General features: G+C 38.3%; 1 protein-coding gene across 1 annotated transcript in view; it reads right to left on the bottom strand.

Annotated features, from left to right (window-relative positions):
• Positions 1-17379, bottom strand: part of FAAH2 (fatty acid amide hydrolase 2) — a 269155-nt gene that overhangs the window by 238456 nt on the left and 13320 nt on the right. Inside the window, exon 3 of the mRNA XM_047764203.1 lies at positions 10808-10890. Coding sequence (XP_047620159.1) covers positions 10808-10890 — 83 coding nt within the window. The remainder of the gene's footprint in view (positions 1-10807; positions 10891-17379) is intronic.

The following is a 17379-nucleotide window of genomic DNA, read 5'->3' as shown; positions in this document are numbered from 1 at the left end:
CAACTTAACAGCAAGCAAATAATCCCATATTTTAAAGGGGCAAAGAACCCAAATAAATGTTTTTCCAAAAAGGCAATCAAATGGCCAACAAGTACGTGAAAAGGTGCTTAACATCACTAATCATCAAGAAAATGCAAATCAAAACCACAATGACATCACCTTACATATGTTAAGATGATTTTATCAGAAACACAAGAGATAAAAAGTGCTGGAAAAGTGGAGAATAGGAAATCCTTGTATACTGTCAGTGGGAATGTAAATTGATAGTCATTATGGAAAACAATATGGAGGTTCCTCAAAAAATTAAAAATAGAAGCACCACATGATCCAGTATTTCCACATCTGTATAAGAAATTAAATCAGGAGTTCCCGTCGTGGCGCAGTGGTTAACGAATCCGACTAGGAACCATGAGGTTGCGGGTTCCGTCCCTGCCCTTGCTCAGTGGGTTAATGATCCGGCGTTGCCGTGAGCTGTGGTGTAGGTTGCAGACGCGGCTCGGATCCCGCGTTGCTGTGGCTCTGGCTTAGGCAGGTGGCTACAGCTCTGATTCAACCCCTAGCCTGGGAACCTCCATATGCCGTGCGAGCGGCCCAAGAAATAGCAACAACAACAACAACAACAACAAAGAAATAAAATCAGCTATCCTGCAAAAATATCTGTGCTCCTATGTTTATTACAGCATTTTTTCACAATAGCCAGTATATAGAAAGAGCCAAAGTGTGAATAGATGGATGACTTAGAAAAGAAAATGTCACACACACACACACTCACACACACAAACAATGGAATATTATTCAGACATAAAAGGAAGGAAATACTGTTATTAATGACAACATAAATGAATCTTGGGAACATTGTGCTAATGAGCCAAACAGAAAAAATAAATACTATATGGGATCAGTTACATGTGGATTCTAAAATAATTTTTTTTAATTGAACTCAGAAATACGACTCAGCCATAAAAAAAAATGACATAATGCCATTTGCAGCAACATGGATGGAGCTAGAGACTCTCATCCTGAGTGAAATGAGCCAGAAAGACAAAGACAAATACCATATGATATCACTTATAACTGGAATCTAATATCCAGCACAAATGAACATCTCCTCAGAAAAGAAAATCATGGACTTGGAGAAGAGACTTGTGGCTGCCTGATGGGAGGGGGAGGGAGTGGGAGGGATCGGGAGCTTGGGCTTAACAGACACAACTTAGAATAGATTTCCAAGGAGATCCTGCTGAATAGCATTGAGAACTTTGTCTAGATACTCCTGTTGCAACAGAAGAAAGGCTGGGGGAAAAATGTAATTGTAATGTATACATGTAAGGATAACCTGACCCCCTTGCTGTACAGTGGGAAAAAAAAACTTGAAGAAAAAAAGAAATAGTGCATAGAATAGTGGTTGCCAGGGGCTGGGGCATGGAAGAAATGGGGAGATATTTTTTCAAAGGGTACAAACTTTCAGTTAAAAGATGGTTATATCTAAGGATACTATGCAGGGCATAATGACAATAATTATTAATACTGTACTGAACACTTTAAATTTGTAAAAGTGTAGAACTTAAGCTTTCTCACCAAATAAGGAAAACAAAGACAGTGAGAGACAAACATCATATGATATCACTTATATGTGGAATCTTTAAAAAAAGATACAAATGAATTTATTTGCAGAACAGAAATAGACTCAAAGAATTTGAAAATCTATGGTTACCAAAGGGGACAGGTGGGAGAAGGGGGATATACTGGGAATTTGAGATGGAAATGTTCTAAAATTAAGTTGTGATGATGGTTGTATAACTATAATATAATAAAATTCATTGAGTTAAAAAAAGAAAACAAAGCAACCCTGTGATGTTACATTTGATCACCTAACTGCAATGTGGATGTTAGCTTGATAGTATTAATTATTTCACAAAGTATACATAGACCAAATTACCTCATAGGTACATAGATATGTGCAATTTTATTTTTAAATTATATCTCAGTAAACCTGGAAAAGTTAAATAATACAAAAAGCAGCTATTATAGAAGCCAAAAGAAGAAGAAATTTCAAGAATAGGGATATAATAATTTTAATAATAATAGAAACATTTAACATTTGCTAGGTGTGTTTTACATGCCAGAGGTTGTATTTTATATTCATTCACTCAGTCCTCACAACAATCCCATGGATATGTAACACTTGCCCCACTACACTGATGAAGAAACTGGGATAAAGAGAAATTAAAGATGCCTACATTTCATATTTTTATGTGTTGCAAACATTACTGGCTGCCACTCAAGATCTAATTTTTTCCTCATATTAACTGAACCTCAACTTTTCAGAAAACTATCTTTCTTACCTGCCACATATTTTAGGGGAGTAGGTCCAATTCCTAGCCTTAAGGTTGTGATTTCTTATTTGTTTAATATGAACAGAGTGATTATATTTAACTTGTCATAAACTGGTTTACATAGAGGCACCTGGCCACCATGGCAGCCATCTTACGACAATGTGAAAATCTACCCTGAGAACTAAGGCTGACAAACTAGGATGTCCAAGGAAAAGACTGAATACATAAGCTATTGATGACAATTTAAAGCCTCGGAATTAATCAATTGTGGGATTTATCTACCTAAGGACTTCCTGTTTTATGGCATAATATATTTTCCTCATTGTTTTTAGATATTTCAAGTTGAGTTTTGTGTTTTTGCAGTGAAAAGCATCTAAAATAATAGAATTGGCAAGGCAGTTTTAGTTGACTGGAATAGACAGACACTAGGTTTCAGCGAATGTCAATGTCAATAGGAGATGATGATGAAGATAAAATAACTGTTGACTAAGTTTTAGAGAAGCTTGCTTATGTTGGAAAAAAAATGAGTGAGCTATGACAGCCAGTTAGATACAGCAAGATATTCATGTGAAAAACAATCTGGCTCCTGAAAATATATAAAATCTGGCCAACCACAAGCTCTGTATTCAAGTGAATCCAGGCTTTGAAGGAAGATTGATCTTAGATGGCTATGTGACCTTGCAAGTGACACCTTCTTAAACCTTCATTTCACCATTTATAAAACAGGGGTTAGCAATAAGGTCTTACTTGCTCTGTCATTAAAATGATAAAAACATAAAGATAGTACCTAGCACACACAAGCCACTCAATAAAAGGTAGCTATTACTATCATCATTACTAATATCATCTGACAGTCAACAGAAATTTGGCTGAAAGGAAATTTCTGTTAGGAAAATTAAAGAATTAGGATTGCAGCTGACTAAGCCAAAATCAAATTGCCCAAATCACGGAGCTCAGATAATCAGTAACATGAAATTTAGAAAGCAGAGTATAAGCCTGTATATCAGGAAAACAATGAAGATCTGTAGCAGGTACTTCTTTGACATGTTCTATTTGTAAAATGTTATCAGCACTATTTATTTACAGCATTTTTGCTGGTAGTAAGATAGGGTTTCTGGAACACATGACCCCTATGTAGTCCCCAACCAGGTAGATAGAGCACAACAGTCAGAGTTCAAAGTCCTATTATTCCCAAGTAGAGCAGAGTTAGTACTTTAATTATGCACATTTTCCAAAGGTCTTAAAAGACCTTTCATTAAAACTGCCCAAATTAAAATCACACATAATCAGCAAAAGCAGAGAATTCAAAGAGAAGTTTAGAAGGGCAGAGAGTGAACTATATACCCTTATACATGGGCTCAGTGCCATGGGCAACACTTGACCACTGACACCAAAGAAACCCCCATAATTTTAGTCAATCTAAAACCAGGCTCCCCAGTTAAGAATCCCCAACTCTGGCTCTATGGAGACAGACTGATAATGAGTCCTAATGGAGGCTGTGACAACAGAATGATACATAGTCTGGATAGTATGGGGTGAATTAAAGACTTCCCTGAAGTCTGAGAGGCCTTTTAAAATCTATATACACTGAAATCCTGCTCCTATCCAGTGATTTAAGTAGAGCAAGAGCAGAGGGAGCAAAATCCAAGGAAGATTTTATCCTCATGCTCTGATAGGAATCTATACAGCCCCCTCATTTGTATAGCAGGGGCTATAGACAGTGGCACTGTCATCTGGTTTAGGAACTCTCATTCCTCAGAGTTCTTCTTTTACATTACTTCCTCCAGAAAGCCTTCCCTGACACCTCTTCAGCCCTGGATATATATACCAGCAAAAATACATACTTATAGAGTCACGCAGACCCAGGTTGGAATCCTTCTATTATTTAGTAGTTTTATGACTTTAGCCATGTTTCTGAACTTCTGAGTCTTTGTTTCATTCTTTATAAAATGGGAAAATAGCATGGACCCTCAGGTATATAGTTTACAAAATACAATGATTCTAAAGTGCCTAACATCTTCTTTTATTTATCCCATAAACATTTTTTGGATTCCTTCTATGTGCCTGACACTGTGATAGATGTTAAGGGATACAGAGGTGAACAAAACACAATCACTGGCCTCTTTCATACTCCAGTCTAATGGCTGAACTGTAAAAAAAAATGTTGTTTATAGTATAGTGGAATTAGTGCTCTAATAAGGTAAAAGAGGATATTGTGGGAACACGGAAGTTGTGTACCTATCCAGGACTGGAGAGGTGTCAGGGGAGGCTTTCTGGAGAGAGTGATATAAAAGTCCAGTGGGTGAGACAATTAAGACCACAATGTCAATGTGGTGTTGAATCAGTTATTATACTTTTATCTCTCTGCCTCAAACCAAGTATTCTATGCCCTCACTTTCTATTGGGACTCAGAAAATGGTCTTCTTTTGCTAACTGGTGTCCTTTTAGATTCTTCAAATATGGGATTCTAGAGACTAGAAGGCAGGGGAAGAGGTGAAGAGATTGACTTGCTCCAGTTTGTTTGCTGCTCCTGACAACATATCACCAAATATGGCCTTTTATCCAGGCAACAGTAGTGATTCCAGCTTCCTATTTCTTTCCATACTCTAGAACCAGCCTCACTACACCCCCTCAGAGGCACCAGTGTTAGTCAGCTGACAACTGCTCCTCAGAGACCTGAACTACAGCTCTATGAGATTTCTTCTCTAAGCATCTAAGATAGCAACAGCAGCCAAGCAGAAACCTCTTCACATATATCAGAGTCTGAACTCTACATTCACCTCCTTTGGGCTTCTATGTTTCTAATAATCCCAACCTCTTCCCTTTGTTATCTCAGGTCTAGGGGTGGGGGACAGGTGTTTCCTGCAGTCATTATCTCTGTGTTGTTCCAATGCTATATTTTGTTTTTTTCATTCCTTAAACACATATTTCAACAAGTCCATATATCAAATTTTTTTGTTAAAATTGTTTGGCTTCTGGAACCTGAATGAAACAAGAATGACAAGAGCACAATGTGTTCTTGGAGCTCAAAGGTAGATGCCTCACACAGGCTGAGATTATTAAATAAAGGGTAATTAAGACCTAAGCTGGATTCTAAAAAGTCAAGTCAGCCAAATATAGAAGTGGTGGGGAAAGGGAAGGTATTCCAGGCAGAAGGAACAACTTATACAAAGTTATGGAGGTAACAGAGAGCAGAATAGTCAAGGAAAATTGAGTAGGTTCAGTATGGCTAGGGACTAGGATATGAAGAAATAGAGAATACTGGCATGATGAGGCATAAGAAGAAGAGCCAGTAAAACTTTTAGACCAGTTAGAGTTGGGCAATAGACTTTAGAAAGGAGGGGAGAAGGTGGAGTCCGGGGTTATAGCTAGGTGTCTTACTTGTATGACCAGGTAGAACAGGTTTGGGAAGAAGGTGATAAAATGGTGAATATTTTCTTATCAGCCAATCAAGAGTAGAAAGACAAAGCTAAGGACCAGCAAAATTAGAATTCATATCTCTTCCTACTATTTCATAGCTGTGTAACTTTAACCACTGAAACTACCCAGAGAGTCAGTTTTAGTGCCAAGTAAATGGAGGATAGCAATACAGTAAAACTGTGTATAATTATCATAAGGTCAGATCCACTAACTAAGCTCCTGTTGTAATAATAGCCATAACAATAACAATAGCTTATATTGAGTAATTGATTTAAGGTTCTGTGCTAGGTGCTTTATGTACATTTTTTTTCATTTTACTGCCAATGTTCTTAATTTCAAGTACAATAGAAACATTATAATTAGCACAATAAAGCAATTTTGCAGTGTTTTGAGAGAAGCAGGAAAAAACACTGATGTTACACATACCATAAATGAACTTCATAAAATTATTTCTGAACATTTCTCCTAAAGCCATCCATTCTTTATCTCTCTGCAAATCTTCAATCTCTGATAGTTACTGCCCTGCCCCATCTCTCCTATCCACCCACCAATAACCTCTCTACTTTCCTATTTGTAGTTTCAAACCATCACTTTCAACAAGGACAATTTAATTCTGTCAAAACTTTATTAATATCCTCACAAACAGAAATAAGCCCCACAACCAAATACCTCCCTCCTTATGACTTGTATTTCTCAAAAAGTAATAGAGAAAAATAGAAGAATTTCCCTCTGTTTCTTATATGTTTAAAGACATATTTTGTCAACAAATTAAACACAAATTACATCTCAAATATACAACAGTGCACAGTCTGGGGAAATAACTTTGGGAAGAGGAGCTGCTTGAAATGTTGGAATATGTGACTAGAAGACAGCTGGCCCATAGAAAAAAGAAAGGGACAAAGGAGAATTCCTAGAACATAAAGACTTTCTGTACTTCTGTTTTTGGCACCAGATGTCTATATATTTGGATCATGACTCTGTCACACACTACCTTTTTGACCCTAAAAAGTAACTTAACTTCTCTGGATCACAGCAGTGACACCTATAATGTAGGGATTTTTAATTTTTTGAAAAGCTGTTGAAATGATTAGATAAGAAATCATTTATAAAATAAGTAGTATTGGAGTTCCCTTTGTGGTGCAGCAGAAACGAATCAGACTAGAAACCATGAGGTTACAGGTTCAATCCCTGGCCTCGCTCAGTGGGTTAAGGATCCAGTGTTGCTGTGAGCTGTGTGTGGGGAAGGTCACAGACACGGCTCAGATCTGGCATTGCTGTGGCTCTGGAGTAGGCCAGCAGCCACAGCTCCAATTAGACCTAGCCTGGGAACCTCCATGTGCCATGGGTGCAGTCCTAAAAAGACAAAAAGACTAAAATAAAATAAAATAAAATAAAATAAAATAAAATAAAATAAAATAAAATAAAATAAAATACCTAGTGTTTCTCTTTCTTATTTACTTCACGCAGTATGAGAGTCTCTAGTTCCATCCATGTTGCTGCAAATGGCATTATTTTGTTCTTCTTATGACTGAGTAGTATTCTATTGTGTATATATACCACAGCTTCCTAATCCAATCATCCGTCAATGGACATTTCGGTTGTTTCCATGTCTTAGCTATTGTGAATTGTGCTGCAATGAACATGCATGTGCATGTGTCTTTTTTAAGCAAAGTTTTGTCTGGATATATGCCCAAGAGTGAGATTACTGGGTCATGTGATAGTTCTACATATAGTTTTCTAAGGTACCTCCATACTGTTCTCCATAGTGGAAAAAAATAATGTATTGGGGAAATAAAATATACATATATATAAAAAGAATAAGAACCTCAAAAAATAAATTAATTAAAACAACGAGTATGATACAAATTCATTTGATGTGCTGCTTGTATTTCATAAATATGTTTTAAATGTTTATAATTTCATAATACTAGCTATTTTTCATTTTATTTATGTATACATATAAAAATTAATAAGAGAAACATCAAAAAAAATAGAGTAGGGGTCTACAATGGGGAGCTCTCATGCCCTGTGACTAAAACAGAGCTCCAAAGGAAGAAGAAAGATGCTTTTTCTTCCATGAAAGGACTAAGCAAATGAAAAGCTATGGACTCTTTGTTTACTATAGCCCTCCCATCTTCCTTTCCTCTATATAAAAGCATTCTCCTTCCTTTGCCCTATGAGGGACTTGCACTTGGCTCCCCATGGTTGCAAAACTTGAAGTGCAATTCTCCTATGATCCCAAATAAATCTATCTTTCAGATGAAATATCTGGCTGTTTGTTTTAGGTTAATAGACAGCAATCATCTATATCAAGTAATCATAGTTTTCAATTTTTTGTAGTAATATATATTTTCATTCAAAAATAATTGACAATATAAGTGATTCAATTGTATTATATATTAACAACAGAGTTGCTGCACAAACAAGACAAAAATGCTAAACATGATATACAAATGATTGAGACCTGCAAAATTTTTCCCTATATCATAATATGATAAGAATTGATCTTTTCCTCCCATTATCCTCCATCATGTTCCATCACAAGTGACTAGATATAGTTCCCTGAGCTATAGAGCAGGATCTCATTGCTTATCCACTCCAAATGCAATAGTTTTCATCTACTAACTCAAAACTCCCAGTCATCCCACTCACTCCTCCTTCCCCTTGGCAAACACAAGTCTGTTCTCCATATCCATGAGTTTGTTTATTTTCTGTAGATAGGTTCATGTGTGCTATATATTAGATTCCAGATATAGATGACATCATATGGTATTTGTCTTTCTCTTTCTGACTTAGTTCACTCAGTATAAGAATCTCTAGTTGAAACCACGTTGCTGCAAATGGCATTATTTCGTCCTTTTTTATGGTGGAGTAGTATTCCATTGTGTACATATACCACGTTTTCTTAATCCATTCATCTGTTGATGGACATTGAGGTTGTTTCCATGTCTTGGCTATTGTGAATAGTGCTGCAATGAACGTGCGGGTGCATGTGTCTTTTTCAAGGAAAGTTTTGTCTGGATATATGCCCAAGGGTGGGATTGCTGGATCATATGGTAGTTCTATATTTAGTTTTCTGATGTACCTCCATACTATTTTCCACAGTGTTTGTACTAATTTATATTCCTACCAACAGTGAAGGAGGGTACTCTTTTCCCCATACCCTTTCCAGCATTTGTTATTTGTTGACTTCTTAATGATGGCCATTCAGACTGGTGTGAGGTGATACCTCATAGTAGTTTTGATTTGCATTTTTCTAACAATTAGTGATGTTGAGCATTTTTTCATGTGTTTGTTGGCCATGTGTGTATCTTCTTTGGAGAAATGTCTATTCATATCTTCTGCCCATTTTTCAATAGGGTTGTTTGATTTTTTGCTGTCGAGTGACTGAGTCACTTTACTGTACAGCAGAGATTGACAGAACATTGTAAATCAACTACAATAAAAAACAATAAGTGCTGGAGAAATTTTGGAGAAAAGGGACGCCTCTTACGCTTTTGGTGAGAATGTAAATTGGTGAAACCACTATAGAAAATACTATGAAAGTACCTCATAAAACTAAAGAGAGAACTAACATATGATCCAGCAATCCCACTCCTGGGCATCTATCCACAGAAAACCATGACTTGAAAAGATATATGTAATGCAATGTTCATTGCAGCACTATACACAATAGCCAAGACATGGAAGCAACCTAAATGTCTATTGCCAGAGAAATGGATAAAGAAGATGTAGTACATATATACAATGGACTATTACTCATCCATAAAAAAAGAATGAAATAATGCCATTTGCAGCAACATGGATGGACCTAGAAATTATCACACCAAGTGAAGTTAGTTAGACAGTGAGAGACAAACATCATATGTATCTTGTATCTGGAATCTAAAAATACGATATAAATGAACTTGCAGAACAGAAACAGATTCACAGACTTTAAAAACTTATGGTTACTAAAGAGCACATGTCGGGGGAGGGAGAGGGTGGACTGGGGGGTCTCATATGGAAATGTTCTAAAATTAGGTTGTGATGATGGTTGTATAACTATAAATATAATAAAATTCATTTTTTTAAAAAAGAATTGTTCTAGTCACTGTGTAGGATGCTATAGGACACAAATCCAAGTTTTGTCATTTAATACTTCCTGGCTCCCTAAAAAGGTTTACTTGGCAACTGAGATGTAGAAGTCACACATATAATGCCTTTTAAAAATACCATCTACTATACTAAATCCACATTGGAAAGTGTCAGGTGAAGTGAGGGTTCTCTTAGAGTCTCTTCCAAAGCTCATTAATGCAGTAAGTATTCAATGATGTCCACCAAGTTTCAGGCCTTGTGCTGGATGTTTGATATGTAAAATCCATGGACATTTGTTCTTTGCCATCAAACATGTTGCAGTCAATAGGAGGCAGGAGGAAGCGGACATATAAATATAACAGCTTGTGGATGGAAGAAAACAGGGCCATAACCCTCAAGCTTGAAAGCATGTAGCTAGAGTAAGCAAAGAAAACAGAATAAAGAGGTCATGGAAAACCATGACATCCTTTTGAAATGCCAAGAAGGTTACCCTAAGAAAGAACTTTAGATAGTTAAGGCTTAGGGGCCCTGTAAGGAGAACAAACAGTCCTGCTGTAAAGATTAATGTATACCTTCCTAAGATAAGACCTGATGATTGTTAGAACAGACTCTGTTACTTATAATCCCCCCAGGCTTGTGTGGTCCTTGTAAGTATTATCTATAGTCTCTGCCCCCCATGCTTTCTGTTCACAATCCTAATAAAATATAGACCCTGAGTTTGCTTGGGGGGCTCTTGCTTGCTACAGCATTAGCTGTCTGTGTATTCTTCAAGCTGATCTCCAGGCATACTCTAAGTTCTGATTGTCACAGAAGACAACAAAAGCTAAATAAAGGGTAGGAAGTATTGAATTAGAAGTCAGGGCAGTCCCAGTGGGAAATCAAAGGAAGGACACAGGTGGATTGGAATCCAAGCAATACATCAAGATGGAATAGCAGTAGCAATAGAATAAAAACTATGAGAGGGTAAAAATGTTCACCTGTACTTGACGATTCCATTGATCATTGGGTTCACATCCTTGATTCTGTTGATATAAGCCTGAACAACATCTATGCACTTCACCTGCAAAATACAATAATTAAGTTAGTGGGTGTTTATTTTTTGAACAATTCATCCATTCAACAATTATTTAATGAAATTCTGGTATGTGCATTAATAGATTTTCATTTGGGATATCTACTGTGATTTATCAAGTGCAGTACACTGTGAGGAGACAATATATGTCTCCTCTGAAGCTAAGAAATCAAGAGGATATCAGTATTAGAAGGCTCTGAACAATGGGTAGAGATAAAAAGCATCAATTCCCCTCTAAGTTGACAAATTTAATATCATTTAAAAATCAAAACTGACTGCAGTTCAGGCAGCCAAAATAGGGCAGGGTAGGAATGTAGATGTCATTTTAGGTATTCCTGTATCACTGAGAACTTTTACTTTCTGGACTGTATCAAACTCAAGGACAGTCATTTTCAACACGGTATCTGCTTGCAACTGCTAGATGCAACCTTATAGTTTCAACCCCCCCCCCACTTCACAATATGTTATCATTATCATTTTGAAACCCAATATTTGCTTAACAAGCACTCTTCTTGTCAGCTCCCATTGTAATACTCTATAAACAACACTCATAACTAACCATAGCCTTGCAGTTTTTTACTTTATAAGCATCCTCCATTTTGTAGTCTGGCAGAATGCAATTCAGGTGCTTTCTTGGCTGTGTGCTGCAATCTTAACAACTCCCCAATAAAATCATTTTATTTTTGCCTCAGCCGGGTCTCCATTGTTGGAACTCTTGGTTAACAAAGTAAACAGAATTTAGAGTCCAGAGATACTATGCATATATAATCAACAAGTGAGTATTTTTTATAGTAAATAACCAGGATAATTTGAACCTTAATATTATATATATCCTTTGCAAAATCCAGGAGTTGAGGAGTGGAGACATAAAAGCACATTAAGTTACAATATCTAGATAAAATAAAGGATACTGAATAAAATTTTAATTTTAGATAATTAGCAAATAATTTTTAGTATAAATATTCCTAAATATTGTATGGGGATAATTATACTAGAAATCATGTGTTGTTTACCTGAAATTGAAATTTAGCTGAGTGTCCTATATTTTTATTTGCTAAATCTGACAAACCTAGGCCAAGGATATTAGCTTAGGAATATATTATAATTCTTATAAATGGGATCATAAGCACTAGAAAATTAAAAAGCCAAGTATAACTCCTAAATAAAGAGGATGAAAATGAAGTGAAAAGAAACTAGATCAAGACAGAAAAAAAAGTAAGGACAGGAAAAAGTGAAAACCAGTATAAAAAATTATAAACATTACAAAAATGGAAAGAATTAATTACATCATAATAAGTAAGAAGGACTGAACTCTTCTATCAGAGAACAAAGACTTAAATTGGCTAAAAAAACCAGCTCAGCTGTACATTTTTATTAAAAATTCACTTGGAACAAAGAGACAATGAAAGGTTGAACATAAAAAGATGGGAAAAAGAACACTAAGCGAATGCAAATAATAAAGAAGCTGGGTTGGCACCACTAATATCAGATAAAGCAAATTTCAAGACTGAGACATAAAATGGTACAATCCATGAAGATGATATGAGTTATATTTTTGTATTTAAAAAGCAAGAAAATAGAGAAAAAACTTGTAGGAATACAAAGGAAACAGGATTAGAAATAAAAGTACAGTAACAAATAATATAACTCTTTCAGAAACTAACAAATCAAGTAGTGAAAAATAAGGATATATTCCGGTATTTTGCAATACAATCAATTTGCTCAAGGACATACTGAGAAAGAACTTTTATTGCATCAAGAAGGAATATTATGGAGAGGACAACATGGCGGAGGAGTAGGGGGACACTCTCACCATCTCCCACAAACACAACTAAAAAAGCACATCTACAGAATAAATGACTCACACAGAACAGCAACCAATCGCTGGCAGAGGAACCTAAACTCCAATAACAGCAAGAAGTTCGTGACATTATGGGACAGAACGGGAGAAAAGAGGAGAGTGAGAGAAGGTGAATCCGAGTGGGATGGGCACTCCCGAAAGGGAACTGCAGAGGAGAAAGGGATCCTGCACCCTGGAAAGTCACCTACATGGGAGAAAGATCAAACAAACCAGAGGAATCTCCAGATGCAGAGAAGAGTGTAGCAGTAAGTTGGAGTACGGAAAAGCCGATCAAGAACCGAACGGACCATCTGAACTACGGGCACAGTCACCAAAAATTGAGATGCCTGGGTGGGGGCTGGGCAACGAGACCTCGGCTCCAGAGGGTAGTCCCCGGGAAAGGGACGGGGGATGCCTGGATGGGGGCTGGGCACCGAGACCTTGGCTCCAGAGGTTAGTCCCCAGGAAGGGATGGGGGACGCCTGGATGGGGGCTGGGCACCGAGACCTCGGATCCAGAGGTTACACCCCGAGAATGGGCTAGGGGGGCGGGGCAGAGCGGAAACTGCTTGGGAGGTCTAGAAACCATTTGACGGGGCAGAGACTGCCTGGGAGACTAGAAAACAAAGCTGTTGCAGAAGAAGGGAGCAATACTCTAGGGTCAGAGAAGTGGAAAGCTGCATCAGAGGGAGCCCAGGAGAAGAGCCTGGTCTGTGCCCATGCTGGGGAGGGGAGAGAAGAAGGGGTGGAGCCCCATAGAATACACCCCACACCACAGCAGGCTTACAGGTCCGCTAGCTAGCTGAAAGCTGTGATTCCCAGTGCATCCCCTCCCCCCACCCCCGCAACCCCCTACGCTATCACCGAAACTGGGGCTGCCTGCCATCCAGGAGGGCTGGCCTCAACAATTGCCTGAAGCCTACCAACGAAGGGGCTGTCCCTGCACAGGCCTGCTTGCCCATTGGAGGGGCCACACTTCTGCAGAGTGGCACCAAACACCACTAACCCCTGAGAAAAGGCCTGCAGCCCAGAAAAGCTAGAACAAGCCTAGCCAGGCTGTGAATATATCTGCCTAATTATCAGAAGGATTTTCTGAGTTGGGCTCCCCCAGGGAGGAGCCTCTTGGATTTCCAGTGGCCCTGCTACACACACAAGCACCCAGGGAGTGCTAAGCGCTAGAGGATCAGCTGCATAGGACTGCCAGCTCCAGGAAGGACCCCCTGCAGCCCAGAAAAGATGCAACAAGCCTGGCCAAGCTGGGAAAAGATCTCAGACGCTTTTTCTGAGTTGGGCTACACTGGGGAGGAGCCCCTTGGGATTCCAGAGGCCCTGCTACCCACCCAAGACCACAGGGGGTGCCCCACTCCCGCAGAATAGCTGCTCAGCACCACCAGCCCCCTAGAAGAGCCCCTGCAGCCCAGAAAACTACAACAAGTTGGCCAGACTGTGAAAAGATATGCCTACATTCTCAGGCCATCCTTCTGAGTTGGGCTGCCCTAGAGAAGAGCCTCTTAGGTTCTCAGTGACCCAGACACTGCTCCAGCCCCCAGGGGGTGCTGCACTCCTGAGGAACAGCTGCCCAACACCGCCAACCCCCTGCAAGAACCCCACAGCCTAAAAACACCAGAGCAAGCTCTGCATGACCAAGTGAAATCTGCTACCATCGTGGTGTGGACCTCCCAGTCCTGGCTGCCATCAGGAAGTCCTCCTTTGCTTCAAAGAAACACTGTTAGCCCCATCAACACTCCAGAAAAGCCAAACGGCCTCAAAAAAGATTGACCAACAACGCCAGCCCTCAGGAAATATTCCACGGCAGTGACAAGGCAAACACTGCCTGATCACGGAGAGTACAACTCCCTCAGGAGAAAGAAAACAACAAGCAAGATGAAGAAGCTGAGAAACCACCCCCAGTCAAACCAACAGGAGAACTCACCTAAAACAGTCAACAATGAGACAGATCTCTGCAGTCTGACAGACCTGGAGTTCAAAAGAGAAACAGTGAAAATACTGAAGGGATTAAGAGAAGATATGAACAGTAATGCAGATACCCTCAGAAAGGAACTAGAAAATATAAGGAGGAGCCAAGAAAAACTAGAACACTCATTTGCAGAGATGCAAACTGAACTAGGGGCAGTAAAAACCAGAATGAAAAATGCAGAAGAACAAATCAGTGATATGGAAGATAGAATAATGGAAATCACTCAATCCAGTCAACAGACAGAAAACCGAATCCAAAAACTGGAAAGCAATATAAGAGACCTATGGGATAAAATAACGTGGGCCCATCTACGCATAATAGGAATTCCAGAAGGAGTAGAAAAAGATAAGGGGATGGAAAATATATTTGAAGAAATTATCGCTGGAAACTTCCCAAATCTAAAGGATGCTGGGTTCAAGATGCAAGAAGCACAGAGGGCCCCAAACACACTGAACCCAAACAGACCCACACCAAGACACATCATAATAAAAATGGCAAAAGTTAGTGATAAAGAGAGGATCCTAAAGGCAGCAAGAGAAAAACAGAATGTTACCTACAAGGGAACCCCCATAAGAATATCAGCTGACTTCTCTACAGAAACACTACAGGCCAGGAGGGAATGGCAAGAGATATTTAAAGTGCTCCAAGGAAAAAATATGCAACCTAGAATACTCTATCCAGCAAGAATATCTTTTAAAATAGAAGGGGAAATAAACATTTTTTCCAACAAACAAAAACTCAAAGAATACAGCAACACAAAACCCAGGTTAAAGGAAATATTGAAAGGGCTTCTCTAAACCAAAAAGAAAGGAAGGAAAGGGAGGAAAAAAGAAAAGAAAAGAAGAAGAAGAAGAGGAAGAACTAGGACTGAGGAAACCGCAATCAGAGAGCAGTCACTCAAATAAGCCAGCATACAGATTTAATCATGAACAGGCCTCAAACAAAATAAAATTAAAAAGAAAAAAATAAAAAAGAGTCATCAAAACCATAAAATGTGGGCACGGGATGTGAGGAAGTAAATAACCCTTTTTGTATGTTTGTATGTTTCTCTTCCTAATTTTAATATAGTAATGAAGTGTTTGAACTTACAGGACCATCAGGCTAAAACACACAATTATGGGAAGGGGTTAGCATACTTAAAAACCAGGGCAACCACAAGCCAAAAGCAAATATTGCATTTGCAAAAAATGAAAAAAAAAATACACTCAAGCAGATAATAACAGGAGACCATCCAACCAAAAAAAAAAAAAAAAGGAAGAATGGAGAACCACAGAATCAACTGGAACACGAGGTTCAAATGGCAATAAATAATCATCTATCAATTATCACCTTAAATGTCAATGGACTGAATGCCCCAATCAAAAGACACAGAGTGGCTGAGTGGATAAAAAGGTAAAAACCTTCAATATGCTGACTACAAGAATCTCACTTTAGGACAAAGGATACATATAGATTGAAAGTGAAAGGGTGGGGAAAAATATGTCACGCCAATAGACATGACAGAAAAGCAGGAGTCGCAACGCTCATATCAGACAAAATAGACTTTAAAACAAAAGACCTAAAGAAAGACAAAGAAGGACACTACTTAATGATTAAGGGATCCATCCAAGGAGAGGATGTTACTATCGTCAACATATGTGCCCCAAATACAGGAGCACCCAGACACATACAACAAATATTAACAAACATAAAGGGAGATATTGATGAGAATACAATCATAGTAGGAGACCTTAATACCACCCTCACATCAATGGACAGATCCTCTAGGCAGAAAACCAATAAAGCAACAGAGATCCTAAAGGAAACAATAGAAAAGTTAGACTTCATTGATAACTTCAGGACACTACATCCAAAAAAAGCAGACTACACATTCTTCTCAAATGCTCATGGAACATTCTCAAGAATCGACCCCATATTGGGACACAAAGCTAATCTCAATAAATTTAGGAGCATAGAAATTATCTCAAGTATCTTCTCTGACCACAATGCCATGAAATTAGAAACCAACCATGAGAAAAGGAAAGAGAAAAAACCTACTACATGGAGACTAAACAACATGCTACGAAAAAACCAATGGGTCAATGAGGAAATCAAGAAGAAAATTAAAAACTACTTTGAAACAAATGATAATGAAGACACAACCGCTCAAAATCTATGGGATGCTGTGAAAGCAGTGCTCAGAGGGAAATTTATAGCAATACAGGCCTTTCTCAAAAAAGAAGAAAGATCCGAAATGGAGAACTTAACCCTCCACCTAAATGAATTAGAAAAAGAAGACCAAAAAAGTCCTAACGTCAGCAGAAGGAAGGAAATTATAAAGATCAAAGAAGAAATCAATAAAATAGAGACTCAAAAAACAATAGAGAAAATTAATAAAACCAAGAGCTGGTTCTTTGAAAAGGTGAACAAAATTGACAACCCCCTGGCCAGACTCACTAAAAAGAGGAGAGAAAGAACCCAAATAACCAAAATTATAAATGAAAAAGGAGAAATCACAACAGACACAGCAGAAATACAAAAACCCATAAGGGAATACTATGAACAACTATATGGCAACAAGTTGGACAATCTGGAAGAAATGGACAATTTTCTAGAATCTTACAGCCTGCCAAAACTGAATCAAGAAGAAACAGACCAACTGAACAGACCCATCACTAGAA

The sequence above is a fragment of the Phacochoerus africanus genome, chromosome X (assembly GCF_016906955.1).
Source record: "Phacochoerus africanus isolate WHEZ1 chromosome X, ROS_Pafr_v1, whole genome shotgun sequence".
Taxonomy (NCBI): domain Eukaryota; kingdom Metazoa; phylum Chordata; class Mammalia; order Artiodactyla; family Suidae; genus Phacochoerus; species Phacochoerus africanus.
This window is presented reverse-complemented; position numbering and strand designations above follow the sequence as displayed.